General features: G+C 49.8%; 1 protein-coding gene across 7 annotated transcripts in view; it reads right to left on the bottom strand.

The window, feature by feature from the left end:
• Positions 1-19,860, bottom strand: part of ITPR1 (inositol 1,4,5-trisphosphate receptor type 1) — a 162,013-nt gene that overhangs the window by 59,982 nt on the left and 82,171 nt on the right. For 3 of the 7 annotated variants that reach the window (XM_071439294.1, XM_071439291.1, XM_071439292.1), the window contains 7 exons: positions 17,094-17,214; positions 15,842-16,026; positions 15,496-15,644; positions 14,526-14,637; positions 11,090-11,116; positions 1,753-1,788; positions 202-252 (listed from right to left, as the gene is read on the bottom strand). In XM_071439294.1, the coding sequence (XP_071295395.1) occupies positions 202-252; positions 1,753-1,788; positions 11,090-11,116; positions 14,526-14,637; positions 15,496-15,644; positions 15,842-16,026; positions 17,094-17,214 (681 nt within the window). The remainder of the gene's footprint in view (positions 1-201; positions 253-1,752; positions 1,789-11,089; positions 11,117-14,525; positions 14,638-15,495; positions 15,645-15,841; positions 16,027-17,093; positions 17,215-19,860) is intronic. The other 4 variants (XM_071439293.1, XM_071439297.1, XM_071439295.1 and 1 more) reach the window with 2 other exon arrangements.

Raw genomic sequence — 19,860 nt, forward strand, 5'->3', positions numbered from 1 at the left:
CAATTCAGAACAGCCAAGCACTCATTCCCCTTCCATGTAACCCAGAGAAGGGGCTGCAGCACCTCACTCTGTCCATAGGCTCATTTTTCGGATTTTCCAGCCAGCATTTAAACCACACAAGTTTCTTACATGACTTAGGCTTCACTGTTCACAGGGGAAAGGGAGAGATGAGTTCTGAATGTGCTCGACTGCTGTACATACCCTTCTATGATCCTCCAGTTGCCTCTGGGGTAGAGTTTGATCAAGCTCCTGCTGCACGTGCAGAAAGTTCATTTTAAAGCAGAACAACACTCAAGAGAGACCAACACCTTGGCACTCATGGGAATACTGGGGGAGTCACAGCTGGATGCGAGGCGGGAGATGAGGGAGATGGACTGACAAAGCACCAGAACAGGACACCTGCCCTCTGGCAGCCCTGACCCCTCTGCTCTGCCACCCTCACACACCCCCTGGCATGCAGGAGTGGCAGCAGTGCTCAGGAAACACGGCTCTGCCTGGTGTCACAGCTCCACACAGCTCCACACAGCTCTGGGGGCTCAGCCCACGCATGCCCATGCACAGACACACAGAGCACCCCCAGCCCCCTGGACACACACTCTGGGGGTGAGGGACCCCAGCACATCCCACTGTGGTCACTGAAACTCATTTGAGACTGGGGAGGGCTTCTGGCCCAGCCTGGGGGCTCCCTCCCCATGGCCAGGATGGCAGTGGGGAGCCACTGAGCTGCCCCTCGGCACAGGCACATCTCCAAATCAAACCCCTCTCACTTGAGAAATTCATTTCCAGGAATGCAACTTCCACTTTGCAAAGCTGAAGCACGTTATGGTTTTGCTGCTTTAAGGCATCTCCAAAGGTGTAGAATAACAGCTCTGTACAGGGACCCATCAGAAACCAGGAGCCATCTCCCAGACATCTCAAATCCATTTGATGACCACTCAGAGTTTCAGGTTACATTTAAACACTATTTCACAAAATTTACAAATACAAAGGCCTAAACCATCACAAACACTTCTTTTTCTACACGATCTCACATTTATAAAAACTTCACAGCTCAGAGAATCAACACTCTCCCAGATTTAGGCTTCCATGTTGTTTCATTTAGATTGGCACTGATTTGGCACCCAGTTGTACAATCTACCAATGCCATGTCTGGATGTCCCATGAATTTCAAAGGAATTTAAGATTTGATAAATTTTCCTGCCTTCTTTTTGGCAAATAATCTGCTTTATGGACATAAAGGGAATGGTTCCACATATCCAATTCCCTTAGAACCAGTGGCCTTGACAATGTGCAGGGACCCTGAGTTTGTCCACTGGGGCATTTTAAATGGGACACCAATTGCTCTGGAGTTATGAAGCTTCCACTAAGAACTTCCCTTTCCTTAAAGTATTGAAGTTTTTAAGTATGTGAGGCAAAGGGAAAACCAAATTCTGCATTAGGGGCCAAAATGAAGTCTCATTTTGCCAATGTAGGAAAATTTGAGAGGAGACTTTTCCCAGTGCCACCCTTAAAGAAAAAAGGAAATGGCTGAAAGGAACACACTTAGGATTACTTTACAAAATTTTTTATATTTTCACACTACCACACTGATGCTGTACTGGATTAAGGCACTTTTACAAATCTACTTCTTTCCACTGTCTAACACCAGGCAGGAACACACATTTCACAGGGGTTTTTACCAACAAGACACTCCACTAGGACTAGTGAAACACCAATATTTGTGCACTGTACAAATATAGGTGGCTGACACACCTCTACAGGGCTCTCCGTTTCTGGGGCTTGCGGCAGCTAGTTGAAAGTAAAATGCAGAAAAATTAGTCATTCCTCCAGAATCTTCCATCCCAACAGCAATCCAGTGGGCAACAGTGAGGGGAAGGGAGCTGGCAAAGCACTTGACTTCAGCTGAATCATCACAAATGAACTGTGGCTGTAATTACTGGTTACACTCTCCCACCCTGCTCCAAAAGGGCCACATTTGGCAAATTTTGCAGGTATCCTTTGAACATCCCAAACTGCTTTGCATGAACTCAGAGGCACAAGCAAAAAAATGAAGTTGCAGGTGCCCAGAGCACTTTTGGGGACCACACCCCCAGGATCTGTCACTGGAATGCTGCACATCCACCCCAGTGGGGAGGAGGAGGAAGCCAGGGCTGCATATCACAAAGGGAGCAGCCTGATAATTTTAGCTGAAAAAAAGGTGTTCTGTGGATTCTCATCTCTAAACATACTTTGCTCAAGATAAAAGATACACAACACAGCACCAAACAGGAGCAACGAAATAAGGGCCTGAATGGTGACAGCTTTTCAAATTTAAAATGCTGATCTTCAACTGAAACAGATGAAGACAAGTAACTTTTATCTAGTCAAGCACAGACACACAACAGAGAACTGAACATTCAAACTCAACTGCTGAATTAATTGTGGGGAAATTGCTGTAATTCTCAGGAGCAGACACCAGGAAATAACACCCTCACAATCCTGTAACCCCAACCTGAGCCAGCATTCCTGGCCAAGCGTGCCACAGGGATGGACAGACCAAGGGAGCACAGACTGGGAGAGCAGCCCAGCACCTGCTGCAGCCTGGGGAGCCCCAGAGGGAGGCCACAGATGCAGCAGGAGGAAAAATGAGACTCCACTTCCCAGGAAGGAGCCCCAGGAGCAAGCACTTCCCCTGCAGGGACTCCTTGGCCAGGAAAAAGACCCTTCTCCATTCTCCTCCTAAGGGACTCTGCTCCTGGCCAGCTCCCATGGCCTTTGGCGGTGGCTTCCTTGCATTGTCACCGCTCCTGGACACGTCTCAAGCATGCTGACCCCTTGTGTGGCCGAGTGGAAGCAGGCAGGGTTTGACCCAGAGGAGCAGGAGGGAACAGGAAGCAGCAGGTTCCTGCAGAGGAACACACCGTGCTGCCCTGCCCTGCTCCCAGGCTGCAGCCCCACAGCCTGGGCACATTGTCCCACTGCACAGCCTGCCTGGGGCACAGGAAACACCCCTGCCTTCCCCTGAGCCAACAGCAGCAAGGAAAACAGGCCTGTTCCCTGCAGGGGAAATGAGCTCCCTTCCTCCTGGGGAGGGAGACTGAAGCTCACAGGTCAAGTGGACATGACTGCTGGACTCGGGATTCCAAACAAAAGTTTCCTTCTGGGCACTGGTACAGGTTTCCCAGAGAAACTGTGAATTTTCCTGCCCTTCAAGTGTCCAAGGCCGGGCTGGATGGAGCTCTGAGCAGCCTGGGACAGTGGAAGGCGTCCCTGCCATGGCAGGGGTGGCACTGGATGAGCTTTAAGGTGCCTCCCAACCCAACCCATTCTGGGATTTCTGGGCTGATACCTCGACCCCATTTCAACCAAACATACATTTACATTTTGGGGCTGAAATGCCCAAAAGCACAGATGAAGAATCACATAAAATTGATAGTTTGCTCCTTCTCAAGCTAAAATTACAAATTCCAGCTCACAAATTCCTCTGTGGCACAGCCAGCACATCAGACCCAGCCCCACACACTGACCTGGCAGCAAAACCACTGCCCTGGGCAATGCCCACAGGGATCACCCACAGCAGCACAGCCCTCAGCCATCTTCCAGTAAGAATATAAACTCCAAATCCTGAAACTGCCATTCTTTGAGTCAAAATGGGGTCAAATAGCAAAGAATTATTGAGCTCTTGTTGCTGTGCTACACTTTGCACTCTCCTGTGTGTGCTGCAACAGCAAAATATCACCTTATGCTTTACAAGGATTGAACAGGGTGGGAGAGCAGCCCAAAGCAGTCATGTTTCAAGATCCCTTGTGCCTCCCTATATTTCAGCTCTGCAGCTATAAGAAAGGGATGGTTTGGGGGGCAGGTTTGTGGAGTACCAAACACAGGCAGTGATGAGCAGGACACAGTGGACAGCTTCTAAACTGGAACCCAGTGGGTGGCCAGGTCAGAGGCCAACATCTGCGCTTTTTACGGGCAGGAGGGAAAGATCCTTTCAACTTGCTGAGCAAAACCCTCTCTCTTCCTTTGAAGTTTGCACTCCCCCAAGGCTGGCCAATAAAGCACTCCTCATGAGGCATGAGAGGGATGCACAATCCCTGACCCTCTGGTGACCGCAGAGCTTCCAGCATCCACTTCCCCAGCACAGGCCACGTGTGCTTCCCAGAACAGACTGTCTGACTCAAGAGGGGATGTATGGCCCTCAAAAACCACCAGGGCACGTGACAGCTCCAGGCTGAATTCAATGTCTGAGATACAGATGAGCTTTCCACCCTTTTCCTTTGCAGTTCGGAGCAATTCTTCAAAGTTTTAGTTGCGTTTGCTTTCAAAATAACAACCACAATGGAAGCTGCTTAATCTTTCCTTCAGAGAAAATTCAAACTACTGCTGTGATAGAGTAGAAAAGGTTTGAGGAAAAGCAGAATGATTTTCATTCAAGTTTGGAGCATCAGAATTGCTTTTCTCCACTTTTTTTACCCAACTATGCAGTGAACACCCAGACCACTGAGGAGTGAAAAGGCCTGAAGTGCATTTAGGAGGCTGGTGGAGATTCCAGTTCACAGACTGGGGCTGCTCCAGAGAGTGGCTTCAGCAAAACAGGCTGGGAAACATCTCACATTGTAATTAATGAGAGGGAAATAATCTGATCAGGAAACTCACATTTGTGTGGCCACACAAACACCATTCAAAAACCTGGTCCTTTTCTCTTCGGCCTGACCAGACTTTGGAATTTTGACAAAATAATGGACAAACCAGCACAATTCCAAGCACCTACACTTCAGGCTGCTCCAGAGTCCAAAGGACTGAGAGGTGACAAACCTGACTGCTGAACTGATGACATTTTCCAAACCTCCACACAATTCCTGCAGACCTCTCCAAACATTCCTGTCTCCTGTCCTGGGAGGTCCCTGAGCTCAACGCTGAGCACTCTGCGGAAGCTGAGCCCAGCTCCATGGATTTGGCTCTGTGGACAGACAGTGGTGAGGAGTGGGATGCCCTGGGCTGTGCAGGAACTCAGGTTCAATCACTGAGAGGTCCCTTCTGGTCCCAAAATCTGTGAATTCAGGAACTGACCCAACTCCACGCATATGGCATCTCATTACTGGGGTGGCAGGGGGAGACATTTGGCAGAGAGGAGGAAATAAAAAGGGAAAACACAACTGCAAATTCAGCCAAATTGCACATTAAGCTTTTGATAGCCAGGTTGTACATCCACATGCGAGGAACTAGAGTGAAGATCTCAGATAAATGTTACTGTGAAGCCTCTGCCTCAGCTCCTGCATTGCCATCTACAGCAGGAGCTGGAATTCCAGTGGGAATGGCTGCTCTGATTGAATCCTGCAAGTCCCTTTCCACTTTTTCCTCCCTTCTCTGAACTTCTCTGCTCTTCCCTTTGAAATGCCATCAGCTCTTCCTTGAAAGGCACACAGCAAAAGCATCACCTTGTCTGATTGGTGGCAACAGACTAGAGCACAAATTATGTTGCTGTCCTTCATAACTCTTTAAAAATACCACAAAACTCTGTGCAGCTTCCTTGCCAAGTCCCCTTTGTAAAGCCAACACTGTTACCTTGTGGAGCTGAGGAGAAATTTGGATAGGAAATTTCTAGCCCCTGCAGATGATCTGTAGGTGTTTGTCAAACGAGCATTTGACTTGTTATGGAGAAGTTTCAGGGCAGAGGGGAATAACTGGGACCCAGGAGCACTGAACTGCTTTGACAAACTTCCCACGTTGCATTTTCAGGGATGGAGCATCTCAGCCCTGCCTAAATCAAGCAGCAGCAGGAGATGTGGGGCAGCACCTTGTTCTGGCACAGGTTCCCCAGAAGCCATGTAGGATTTTGGGGCCAGGGGCAGCCCCCCAGTTCCCAGCCCCATCACACACCCAGGGCAGGGACACGGCTGAACGTCCTCCCTGGTCCCAGGGAATGTGCAGAGATTTGTGCACTGCCAGCTGAGGAGGAGGCAGGTCTGCCACAAGGGCTGCCAGTGCCTGCACTACAAGGGCACCAAGATCTACCTAGGGGAATGCCTTCCCTCATTTTCCAGAGTTTTCAGTGGAGAAATCATCTTTTAACTCAGGCTGGGACTTTCCAGTGTCTGCCCTTCACTGGGAGTGCAGGCACTTCCTTCTCTTTAAATCCTGTGTCTTGCAGGACTTCTGCTGAATTCACTGAGAGCTGCCCTCACAATACATTTTACAGCAGCGGTTTTAATTAGCAGTAAGAATGGAATAACTGCTATTTTTTTGGTGACAAGTAACGGTAAGAAATGTTCCAGCCTCCTTTTCCAAGGATCTCACCAATTCCAGTCTGTGTCAAAAAAAAAAAGAAAAAAAAAAAGCCCTGTCCAAAGATCGCAGGGGAAAAAAAATATAGAGGCAGCCCACAAAAATTTATGAGTGCCTGCATTTCCTCTGCTTGAGACATAACAAGTGAAGCACTGTCTAAGTGCAAAACACACAAGAGAAATGACTGCAGAGTAAGATCTCTACAAGGAAAATAATTCCCAAGTGCAGCTTTGCAGCTCTGAAGAGGTTAATAAATTTCCTAACTCCAATCAAAAATGCATAAAACAGCACATATTTTGCACCTTAGACATTGCAATTTTAGTTTCTCATAGTAAAGAGCAGGGAAAAGGTTAATTCAGGCAACCCCTCTGAACAAGGATTTTCAGTTCCCTTTCCACCTACTCAAAACCTCAAGACTAATGCAAAGAGGTGAAAAAACCCCAAACCTAAACTTTACTGAGTGGGTCTGCAAGTGCATTTTGCTGGATAGAGCTGCCTGTAGATATATCAGCTGCATAAAGAAGTGTCACTACTGAAAAAACAGATAAAACACCAACACAACCCTAACAAATAACTAAATAACTGCAAGGGGAACTCTGTGCTGAATTTGGCTAGGTGGCTGCTGGCCCATACCCCAGAAAGAGCAGAGCACCCCCATTTCACCCTGGAAATTGGAATAGAGCTGCAGTGGTATGGGGTCAGGCTGGGGAGCAGCAGAGCACCCACATTTCAGTGTGGAAATTGGGATCTAGCTGCAGTGGAGTGGGGTCAGCTGGGGAGCAGCAGAGCACCCACATTTCAGTGTGGAAATTGGGATATTGCAGCAGAGGAGTGGGATCAGCTGGGGAGCAGCAGAGCACCCCATTTCAGTGTGGAAATTGGGATCGAGCTGCAGTGATTTGGGGTCAGCTGGGGAGCAGCAGAGCACCCACATTTCAGTGTGGAAATTGGAATAGAGCTGCAGTGGAGTGGGGTCAGCTGGGGAGCAGCAGAGCACCCCATTTCACCCTAGAAACTGGGATATGGCTGCAGTGGAGTGGGGTCAGCTGGGGAGCAGCAGAGCACCCCATTTCAGTGTGGAAATTGGGATCTGGCTGCAGTGGAGTGGGGTCAGCTGGGGAGCAGCAGAGCACCCACATTTCAGTGTGGAAATTGGGATCTGGCTGCAGTGGAGTGGGGTCAGGCTGGGGAGCAGCAGAGCACCCCATTTCACCCTAGAAACTGGGATATGGCTGCAGTGGTTTGGGGTCAGCTGGGGAGCAGAGCCCAGCCCCAGCTCGGCGCTACCGGCGCAGGCCGCGGGCCAGCGCGGTGCCTGTAAACATCCCCAGCGCCTTTATTGGCAATTACTGCTGAAGGTCACACATCAGCAGCGGGCCTAAATTCCAGGAAAAAAAGCTCTTCTTATGTAACTGCTGCCTGAATGTTGGCAGGTGCCCAGCGGAACAGCTCACTGCAATGTGGCTGGGAGGGGAAAAAGGAACATAAAAAATAAAAAAGCAAAGTAGGCCATCTCCCAGCGCGATCGGCATCCTGCGCGTGCCACCTGCAGGTCAGCGCCGACGGGCCCTGCCTGGCAGGCCAGCACAGATCCATGGCTCCTCCAGGATGGGGGCGTTTTAGCAGCCAGGACTCGCACTGCAGGTGGAAACTGGGCCACGGTGTCCCCAAAGGGCAGCCCTGGCCGGGGAGGATGGACAGGAACCTTTCCCAGAGCTGGGCTGGAGCACAGGGAGCCCACGGTGCAGCTCAGCATGCAACACCAGCAAATCTGCATTTGCATCACGCCTGCACTTCTCAGTGGGCTGAGGATTGCATTAACAGCACATTAAGCTGTTGTGTGTAATTACAAGCAGGGTTTAGCTCTTGCTGTTGTGTGAAGATTCTCACTTGGTGGAAGAATTCACCTTGGCCCCAAAGCTCTTCCCTGAGACAGCAGCACAGGCTCCATCAGAACAGGATTAGAGCAGCTCCAGCCCAGGAAGGAGGCCACCAACAGAGACTCAGCCCAAGGGCTTCTAAGGACAATGCCCTGCCTTGGGCATTTGGCTTTAGCTACCTGAGACACCTGCACAGAGCCCATGTCAAACACACCCCATTGAGCCCTTGAGCTGCTGCTCCCACCCCATGCCCCAGGAGAGGCAAAGAGCAGCCACAGCACAACCCAAAGGCCAGCTCTGAGCTCACAACTCCCCCAAACCAGGAAAGAACCAACACAGCCGTGGTGCCAGTGTGGTGAGACACAGTTCCTCATGGTTTGGGTTTTCTATCAATGCTCCACTGCTTCTCCTTGGAAAACTGCAGCTCCTCCCTGGCCCTCCTTTCCAGCAAAAGGGAATTCCACTTAAACCCTCAATAAAAGTGTGAGTTAGGACAACAGCACCCCCTCTGCTGTTCCCTTCCTCTCCACTTCTCCAGCACCCAAAGCCCCCAAGCTCAGTTCAAAATTGTCCAGGGCTGGAGCCAACCCCACACTCAGGGGATTTCCTACCATTGGGTGAATTCCAGCATTATTCACCCACTTCCAAAGGACACTCCCTTCTTCACTCATAAAAACATTAATGAGGATCTGTCTGACTTTCTGTCATGACTTTCACCAACAAACAGAGATCTCCTGGTGGTTTTTACATCCTTTGTTTTTGGGACCCACTGCTCACTGGGATTACCTTGCAGGACACAACTAAGATAACTCAACCTACATAAAATTCCACCATTCCACCATGAAATCATGCCATCAACAGCTACTTCAGTGGAGTATTCCCTGAGGGAACAAGGAGCATTTCAGCTGATCAGAACAATTCAAGTGTACATGGTCTTGACAGAAAAGCAAGTCAATAATTTTGCTAATATTGCAGAGTTTTGTATTCTTTGCCCTAAATGTTTACAGTTTCCAGGGGTGACAAGGGGATAAAAAAGGAAACCAGAGAATCCCAGGATTTCTGAGACTTGCCAGTGGTTCCTGCTCCATCTGAATCCCTTTCCCTGTGCAGCCAGTGCTCAGTGCTGATGGTTATACACACACCTGCTCCTTCCATGCACTTGCTCCATTAAGGAGCAATAAAATTCCTCCTTTGCAGCCTCCAGACCAAATCCTAAATTGTTCTCCACGCTCTGGCTGATTTACTGCAGGCAAAGACAGCACATCACAGCCAGAAACCAAAGGGGAAAGAGTTTCACATTATGACTTAATTTGCAATTAAACAATTCAACTTTCTCTCTGAAGTTTCTCCAAGCTAAAATTATACATATACACACGTGCTATTCTGGGAAGCTGCAGCAGCACATCATCCAAAGGACCTGGCCTGGTGGAAGCGTTTTTGTGCTACAGGTTAACTTCTGGAAACCAGAGCAGGCTGCTGGTGTGTATGCCCCAGGTTAAAAGGGGAAAAAACTGGGTTTATTAACAAAAAAAAAGAGAGAAACAGACAGCAGAGCACCTCTGTAATGCCAGGAGTGTGTGTGGAGCTTGGGGACACACCTGAGATCCCATCCCAGCACAGCTCAGAGGTGATGGCACGGCAGTAAATGAACTTGTGCAACAAGAAATTTGTCTTCCAGGTCAAAATCAGACTCTGGGCCAAAAGCAGTGATGGGAAACCAGTTTCTTAGGGAAGGGACCTTCAGCTCCAGCCCTAAAAGCCCCCCTGAACAGAAAACACCCTCCAGGCCAGCCCTGGGTAATGTGCACAGTATTTGTCCACTTTAGTGACAAATAGTTTGGCTTTCAAATCCATTTCACCAGGCAAGGTCCCCATATATTTCATTTTCAGAATGAAGTTTACCCAGTGAATTCAGGTGGTTAACAGCAAAATCAACGAGTCACACCGTAAATTGCTTTCTGTAGATTTCATGACCTACTCCACTAAATAAAGGTCAGAAACGCTTTAGACATTTTAAGTGGTTGAGCTTTGTTCCAAATAAAAGGCTGGCTTGGGAGAGAACACAGGAAACAAAGCACTGAGAGGAAAATATTTCTTTTTTTCCATGGTATTTCAGTAAAATAAGGTGTCAGTCAATCACTTTCTCAGTATTATACATTTATGCAAATTCCACACCCACACCAGGATTTTTTTGAGCTGATGAGGAAGTTGCAGAGCAGAGGCAGCTCAGCTCCCTCCGCCCTGCGCTGCTGCCCCAACCAGACACCAGGCTTGTCAGAGTCCTTGGAAAGCTCCACGTCAGCTGAGCTCCAAGTTTTCCCTCAAAGAGGGCTTTTCACCCAGAAACAGCTTCCCCAGGCACCCATTCCTCAGGTTCCACACCACCCACCCCACTGGGCACAGCCAGGGCACTGCCGTGCTCTCACCAGCTGCAGCAGCAGCACAATTCCTGCACAAGGACCTGCCCTCCCCATTCCCACCTGCACCCACCTTCCTCCAGCTCCTGCATGGGCACCATTAAAGCTCATTATTTGGCTTTCCAAATAAGCCAAATAATAAATATAACATAATAAAAATAATAAAAATAACCCCTTCACATATGACACAGGAATGGTGTGGCCAAGTGCTAAATGCTGACTGCTTAGAGCAGCTCACCCTCCAGATCTCATCCTAAACTTCACAGGATCTACCCATGGCACCAGCTGATTGCAGACTACCAAAAATGATAACTCCATCTGGATTAATATTCCAAGAAATGACATGTGGAATTAGTTATGGTAACTATTCCCAGGATAGACACACAGCAGACTGAAAACTCCACTAATTCACTGACACAGGCACACAAATCAGAACGCTCAGTGCTGCAGAGACAGGACAGATCACAGGGCTACTGGTAAAACAAGCACCATAGAAACAACACTGGAGAAGAGAAATAAAATTAAAACCTCAGCATTATCCAATTCAATGGTAATCTGCCGGGAAAGAAAGAAGGGGAAGAATGGAAAGCAAGGATTAGTAAGAGAAAAGAAACATAAATTTCATGTAAGGATCTTATAAATCATTTAACACTTGAATGCTGCAATCCAACGTTATTTCTGCAGTGGGCATGAGGAACATCTGCCAGCTCTGGGTTAGGGAACAGCCACTGCTGGGAGAGCTGTGCCAGGCAGCTTGGGAGGCAGGATGTACCCTGGCTTTGTTCCTGTGCCAGGGACAGACCACGTGGGCTGCCTGACCCAGAGCCAAGGACTTCACCCTTGGGCACGGGAGTGTCACGAGCCCTGAGCAGAGCAGCAGCAGCTCAGGGGCTGCATTTCCACTCTGGGAGGGAAAATGGAGCTTCCCAGTGCGAGTCCTGCAGAGCTGAGGCGAGTCAGCTGCTAGGCACCCGGGGAGACGTGCATGAATGACATGTTTCAGCACAGTGAAAAACTTGGGTCTAGCCTACACTGTCAATGTAGAGCAGTTTTGTGCCTATTAAATCCTGCACAGTATGCTCCCCGTCACTGAGCCATCCTGAGCGCGTGCCAAGCGAGGAGTCTTCAGCAATATGGAAAAATTTCAGCCTTCCCACAGGCTCCTGTACATCTGTGCTCTGCCCACGGGTTCTGCTGGCTGCTGAGGAGCCCCAGCTGTGGGAGCAGGGCTCTGGTGACAGGAGCACATCCGTGTCCTCCTGCACTGCCCACCCTGCTCAGGGCCAGCAGGGTGAGGTGATCTGTGTGCGGGAGAGCCACGGCACAGGAGGAGCCCTGCACATCCTTCCACCCTTATGTAAGCCAGGCTGCTCCAGAGGGCACCACGTGGGGCTGCAGCAGGACCACAGGCACTGCCAGAACCTCCCCAGAGCTCCGGGGCTGGACACGGCTGGGGAGGGACAGCTGAGAGCCCTGGCACAGGGGCAGGGCAGGGGTGGCAGCTCTGCACTGCCAGGGGCTTAAAGGGGCTCTCAGGAAGGAATCCTGCCCTGTCAGGGTGGGCAGGCCCTGGCACAGGCTGCCCAGAGACACAAGGGATGGCTGCCCCAGCCCTGGAAGGGTTCAAGGCCAGGCTGGCTGTGGAAGGGAGGGAACTGGGTCATCTTTAAGGTCCCTTCCAAGCCAAGCTTTTCCCTGGTTCTATGCTTGAGGTTGATAAACTGCTCCCAAGGGTGAGCTCTGCACCTCCATGGATGGAAGCACCTCTAGGCAGGGACTCCAGGATTTGCAGCAGGGTTTTTACAATATAAGAGGGGTTTTTCCTTCTCTCTTTTTTTTTTTTTTTCTTTATTTTGTTACACTACAGGATGATTTTAAAAACAAAAGGTGCTACCTTTTAGGTGGTGACTAAATTAGTTCTCTGAGTCACAAGGGAGAATAAATCCCACTGCAGTGCTCACAGCCAGACAGCAAAAGCTGTTCTACTACTACTGACAGTCTATCTGTGAGCAATCAGCTGCTCCTTCCGACTCAGAAATCACTTCACAGGCAGGCATATCCTGACTCCTTATGTAACTGAGCCACTGCTTCAGAAATCAGTGCTTCTGCCACACTTGGAAGATTTTTTAGCACCTTGTGGGGTTCTCCATGGTCTGAATGGTGCAAGGTATGTTAACTGCAGCTTCTAGAAATACTGCTTCATCCAAGTTAGCTGAATGAAGCCTAAGAAACTCCTAGAAATTAATTTCCATTTTGGAAAATCTCTCAGTGGCAAATTACATTTAAGGAAAAACTCTCAAAGCTCTGATTTGGGTTTCACTGGTGTCTGGTATACACAATATGCATCACACATTGCTTTTATTACTTAAGGTGACCTTGACAGTGGCTCCTGGCTGTTCTGACAGGAGAGGACACACTGATCTGCTTAGAGAAGGGTAAGATGTGATCTATGGTTACACTGAGTCTGTCACAGCCCCAGTGCTGAACATCAGGAAATACCAGCACCCATTAGAGGATCACCAGTCCCACTCCTTTCCCCTCCAGGAGCAGCCTGGCCACAGCTGGGATGTCTCAGAGAAGGGACCTTGAGGAGAGCACAGGAGGTGATGCCCCAGCACAGGATTCAGCCACTAGGGCAGAGGACAATGTGCCCCAAGGTGACACCTGCAGCTGTGCCCTGCCCTGCTCCCTTCCCATCGCACAGGGATGTGCTGCTTTCCCAGGGAATTCCCTCCAGCCCAGGAACTCACTCCAGCCCCTGCTGCTGCACAGGGAGACAGTGCCCAGGCAGGAGCAGAGCAGCAGCTGGAGCTGGGCTGGGCTGGCAGCTCTGGGAAGAGCCTTCCTGGCAGGGCAGGGAGCACAGCCCCGGCCATCCCTGCCCTGAGGGCATTTTCCTGGGAGTCTCCCCTGCCTGGCACTGCCTGTGCAGCCTGGCTGTGCTGGGAGCAGCCCACACGTGCACACCCACGTGTGCCAGGCTGCCACTGCTCCCTCCCCAGAGCCCTGCACCACGTCCTGCTCCTGCCTCCTGCCGGCATTCCCAGCTGCCCAGGATGCTGCAGGTTCCTCTGCCTGTGGAGCCTGTGGAGCATCTCCCTCCCTGGCAGCTGCTACAAACCATTCCTGCTGTTCTCAGACTGATCCCTGAAGTTTTTGCCCTTTTTGCTGTGAAGTGAGCACGAGCAGCAGCTCCAAACCCATCTGTGGGGGAGAACTGGGCTGAGACACCACCTGCTCCTGGGCACAGCTCCCAGGGGCACAGAGAGCCCTGCCCCACCCCAGCTCCCCCAGTCCCCACTCCCAGCTGCTCCCCAGCTCTGTGCTCCTCTGCTCCCACTGGGTGCCATGGGAAGAGCCTCAGCTGACCAGAATTCCAGGAGAATCTCCAAATCCCAGCCTCAGCTGACTGCAACCACTTCTAGAAGCACAAACATATGGGAGCATACACACTGTCCTGATGGAATCAAGAGCAGGTCTGTACCTACAGAGAAATGTTCCTCTCAACCAGTCAAGAGTTGTATGTAGGAAAGGGAAAGAAGAAACATGGGTGGCGTACAGAGAGTTTCCATCTGTAAACCACAACAAGATTACTCAGTTGTACATAAATTCAAATTAGCTACAAAACACCCTCTTGTTGTAAGGTTACATGACCTTAAGAGTCACCTAAAGCTGAGAATCAAATAAAGATCTTACAGCCTTCAGAAAAAGGTAACAAAATTGATATTTTAGAGTGCCAGCAACTGCAGGGATTAGACTTAAACTTCCCAGTCTCAAGAAGAAAAGCAGCAGAAACAAGCTTAACTTCAAATATGATCTGAAAGGTATTAGTTGACTAAAAATGTTTTGTCCCTGCTCCAGCCTAGAAGTGCTTACACATACAAAAGAGCTTGAAAAAGCATGAGTTTTATTTTCCTTTACTGAATAAAGCCAGTGTTTAACAGAATGCTGGACTGTACCTTACCTTTTCTCCATAGCCTCTATCTTTGGTCATCATTTCCCTGAGCGTCTGCAATACCTTAATACACAGTTTCTCCTCATTCTCCTCCAGCAGCTGCTTTGTGTGCTTAATTAACCTGAAAAAAGCCATCAATCAGGTTAGTGCAAATATTCTAAAAATGGGGTAAGATATATATGCTTATCTCCACTGGTTTATGCTGCAAACAAGGTTTATCATCATACTGTTACACAACCATTTGGGAGCCTCCTCTCCAGAGCAACACCTGACAGCTCCCAGGGGAAGCTGTGGGCAGGAAAAGAGCCAAAAAACCCCTCTGGCTGCAGGCAGCAAGGAATCAGTGGGATCCAGGACCTGGTGGTCCTCCAGAACAGCCAGTTAACAGTGAGAAACCTGTTCCACTTGGTTCAGAAACAGACTGAGAGCCCTGGAGGTGCAACCCCAAATCCATCCCACCCAGCATGTGGGACTGACTCAGTGCCCAGCTTCCACAATCTCTGCACAGAGCCCACCCCTCCAGGAGGTGAGGGGGATCTGCTCTGAATTGCCCTCTAAATGACCTGGTAATCTCCCCTTCCCTTCCCTCCAGCTGTGGTGATGCCCATGACAACAACTGATCCTGGGGTATTCACCCAGCACCTCAGGAACATTCCTGGGGTGAAGGCAGGTATCAAGAACTGCTCAGCTCAAAGTTCAACTCATTTACACAACTGCTCAGGACATTTGCATCCTGCAGCAAACAGACATTTTTAAGCATTAGTTGGGAGAACATATCAACCAGTCTTTCCCCATTCCCACAAGCAGTTTTTCTTCCCCACCAAGGACAAATTTCCTTGACCATCCCACAAAATACTGATTTTTACAGGTATTTCAGAGGACATCAAGTATTCACCAAGCTGGGCAAGAGGGCTCCATTCCACAGGGCATGGGAAGACTGGGAAAAAACAAAACCAGCCAGACTTCTAAGACAACTTACTTGCAAATGAAACCTCCACTTTCACATTTCCTCCTGGCATCCGTGTTCTCTGGGAAGAGCAGCTCAGGCCTGTGGAGCACATCCACCAGCACTGACAGCTCTGCCTGGACCAGGGGGCGCAGGCGATCCTCCAAGGCTGACACGATGTCCTGGGGAACAGCCACACCAGGTTCAGACAAACATGAACAACACACATCCAGAGCTGAATCAACTTCACTAACGGTGCATGAGGGGCAGGACAATGAGCTCTGTCCTGGCTGAATAAACTAAAAGACCTCAGGGTTTGGTCAGGTGAGGTTTTCAGCGTTGCTGTGGCCCTGCAGGGGGAAGGGGGCTGTGCAGTCACCTGCAGCCTCTCGATGATGTTCCTGTAGTCCCTGGAGGCGGCGAGCACCGAGTCCCTGCGCGCGGCGTTGCGCGCCGTCATGCGCCAGTTCATGGCCGTCTTCTGCACGATGTTGTGGGACTTCAGGAACAGGTTGTTCACCTGGCTGTCCAAGTCCACAGGGATGGCAATGGCTCTGCTTTTGGCTGCAACAAGCACAATCAGTGGGGACTGAGACCCTGAGCCCATGAACCAACACAAGAACAGGACCAAGGTCTACGCAGTCCCTTCCTTCTACAAACTCTCCTTCCCAGGCTGCGAGGAAACAGCCTCAAGCTGCACCAGGGAAAGTTTAGATTAGACACTGAGAAATTAGGACATTAAGACTTTTTTTCCCCACAGAAAGGTTGTAAAGCATTAGAAAGGGCTGTCCAGAGAGGTGACAAAAAATATTTGTACGTGGCACTTGAGTTCATGTTTTACTGGTGATCACAGTGGGCTGGCAGCTGGACTTGACCACCTTAAGAGATCTTTTCCAACCTTAACCATTCCATGGCTCTTTGAGTGCAATTTAAAGAGGGCGGGGTCAGGCCTGGGCAGGATTATGTTTAGAGGCTTCCACACCTCAGAGCTGTTACTGTTGTTTGAGGTGTGGGAGTAGGAATCCTTCCCTAAACACACAGCCCCAACAGCTCGTGCTGGCACACGTGGACACACAGCAGCAGAACATGACCCCATATCCTGTACAAGCTGCTCTTGTGGACACTGAAAGTGGAGCGAATTCATGGGCAGGAGTGGCACTCCCAGCTGCACCAGGGAAGGGTCAGGCTGCATAGCAGGAGGAATTTCTCCATGGAAAGGGTGCTCAGGCTTTGGAACTGCCCAGGGAGGTGTGGAGTGCCCATCCCTGGAGGTGTCCAAGGAAGGGCTGGAGGTGGCACTCAGGGACAAGGTGGGGACTGGGCACTACTTGGACTCTATGATCCTGGAGGGCTTTCCCAACCTCAGTGCTCCCATGAAAACCATCTCCCTGCTGCAGATCAACAGGACTGCAGGGAGTTTTAAGGTCAGACAGACAAAGCACTTCATGTGGCAGTGACAACACCCACTGCTCAACCACCATGATCTATCAGCACAAGCCTGGGCTGTGAGTTATCCCAGTGGCACCTAGAGGACACAAACCACACTGTCCCTGTGGCAGGACAACACAGCAGCAGCCAGCCTGGATGGCTGCAGTCCTGGAGCAGGCAGCTGTGCTCTCCCCACTCCTTACCTACGTCGGAGAGCACCCGGATGCAGCTCTCCACAGAGGCCTTCTGGCTGGGCATGAGCCAGGTGCAGTGGTAGACCCTGAACACCCCCTGCAGCAGCTGCACGAACACGGGCTGCCGGGTCTGCAAGGCAAGCACAGCACAGTCACAGCCTCACCCCAGCAGGGCTCCCTGCTCCCAGCCCAGCTGCCGCTCTCCAGTCCCTTCCAGCTGCTCTGCAGCACTTGTTGGGCAACTCCCCGTGGTGGCAGGGTATCTACCACGGGATCAGCAGCTGCATGGGAAGGGTGGGAACCAATGCTGGAAGGGAAAATGAAACAGGAGCTTCTGCAGCAGAAAGCCCTGGTAATTGAAGCCTGACTAAGCAAAGGAAGTGAGCAGTCACCTTCATCTGTTTTATCAGAGCTATCAGCAACCCTGGCACACAGATTTCTCTTTTAGTGTTGACCAGCAGCTGACTCAAGAGGCCACAGGTAAATGGGGCTTGGCTATGTGACAGCAGAGCTCCAGAGTTGGAAACTCATCATCCCAGGCATTATTAGCTGGTATCCAATTCACTAAGAAAGCAGCTGTGTGTTATTTGGAACACAGGCAGTGGTTAGTGGCTAACACTGCAGCTGCTGCAGGATCAGCCAAAATCAAGGTGTGGTTTTCAGCCCTGAATTTCACAAGATGATCTTCCACTACAGACAGGTGAGCTGCTCCAACACACCCAAGCCCATGAGCTCTGTTCTTTCACCTTTGCAGCTGCCCAACAATAGTGACCAAAACTCCATTTGGTTTTGTACAGTGATTACTTTGTAGAACAACATATTACAACCTGTAGAGGAAGGAGCATTTTAAGTATTTGAATCTGAGAGGGAACACCCTGTGTCCCTGTGCCCACTAGCTATGGAATGCTTCTATCAGCTACAGGAACTACACCACAGTGCAAACACCACAGGACTTAGGAACCAGGGGAAAAAATACCTCATTTATTCTGGTCAACAGTAAAGCCTGTTTGCAAGAAAAAAGCGGAGTTAGAGTAAAAAGCCAAATCTATTAGCTAATGAAATCTATTAGATCAATTAAATAAAACACCATTACAAAATGTACAAGAGGAGAACCAAAGTTTAAGCCCCCAGAATTGCTAAGAGGCAAATATCCATTTATCCTTTCTGGAAATAAGCCAAACACCAAAAACCATGGCAATCAAAGCATTCACCCAGAGCCCTGAAAATACCAGCATGTTTGGATTTAAACCACCCACATATTCCTTTCAGTTCATGTCTAAAGACTTTTTGGTCTCCAAAACCCTTTAAGATGTTCCATTTGCTTAAACAAGGTCAATAAATCAAATAGGAAATTTACTCCATGTCCCTCATGTCTCCAGCTGCACTTGGGAAGGGAAACCTTGGGCAGCAACAACTTTGGAGGCAAACAGGCTGAACAACGTTTGCTAAAGAGAAGCTGTGGGCAGCTGTCCTTTGCCAAGAGATTTGTGTTCTTCTAATTTTATGTGATTTGAACCACATGATGGATGGACAAGGTGTTCCCTGAACTAGCAGGGCTGACTCAGGGCAGGAAGGATTTCAGTCAAACAAGCCCTGACATGAAGGACCAGGAGGCAAGAGGAGGCTGGCTGGGATGAGAAGGTGCAGCAGAAAGGGCAGGGAGGGACTGAAGCCAGAGCAGAGTGGCCACATCCCCTCCCTACAGAGATCAGCCCACCTGCAGCACCCCAGAGGGGAGGAAATCCCACCTGGAGCAGGGGTGGACAATAGGCTGTGCTCCTCAGGGGGAGAGTCCCTGGGTATAGACAAGAGTATTGACAGGCAGGAAAAGGGAGAGAAACCACTTCTAACTTGGAGATGAGGAGGAAAGATGAATCTAGGACAAGGCAGATCTATCAACTGAGAAGGGAAAAGAGGTGAACCAAGTGACTTCATCTTGCTAGACAGAGGGGGAGATTGAGAAACTAAAGAAAAACTGCTGATATAACATTAACAGATGGCTAAAATAAGATGGCAAGATGTGTATTCAAATGCTGCATCTCAGAGATAACAAGTAAGAGCAGGGCAGCTCAGGTACGTGGCACAGAGGAAGGGCAGAGCCCAGGACAAGGCCACAGTCTCCATGTCTCACTTCTCTGAGGAGCACAGAAGGTGCAATAGCAACCAAAGTCACCTGAGGAGCAAATCAGCTGCTGCACTGCTCACTCTGCTGAGGTCAGAGACAGGCAGGGGTAGGGCTGGATGAGCTTTAGACCTGGAGGTTGCACTGCAAACACCTGCCCTTGGCACTACCAGGTTGCATCAAGTTTCAACAGCTGCCCCTCTCAACCTCCTGCCAGAGCTGCCACACACCTGACCACTCCACCCACACCCTCCCAGAAAGTTATTTATGCATAAAGAACAGGGTTATCTCTGTACAAACATAAATATTAGGGCAACATCCTGACTCTGCTGCTCTGCTGTACAACTCTCTGCCTTCTCCCCTTCACAGGTGTTCCAAGCTCCTCCTTCACATTTCCCCAACTTCTGAACTAGCCAAAATCTACTTGGTGAGACACATGAGAGCTTCTGGATTCTTGTTCTGAATCCTTTCTTTTTAAGGGAAATTGAATCTTTCTGTAAAATATGCTGTCCTTAATCAATCACCCTTGCTCCCTCTGTGGTATCTGGGGCAGGGGTTGGATGAGATGGGCTTTAAGGTCCCTTCCAACACAAACCATTCTGGGATTCAATGACACACAAGAACTCTCCACAGAAGACCTTGGTGGCAGCACAG

The sequence above is a fragment of the Agelaius tricolor genome, unplaced genomic scaffold (assembly GCF_023055355.1).
Source record: "Agelaius tricolor isolate 1412-34295 unplaced genomic scaffold, bAgeTri1.0.p SCAF_14, whole genome shotgun sequence".
In the NCBI taxonomy this organism is placed as follows: domain Eukaryota; kingdom Metazoa; phylum Chordata; class Aves; order Passeriformes; family Icteridae; genus Agelaius; species Agelaius tricolor.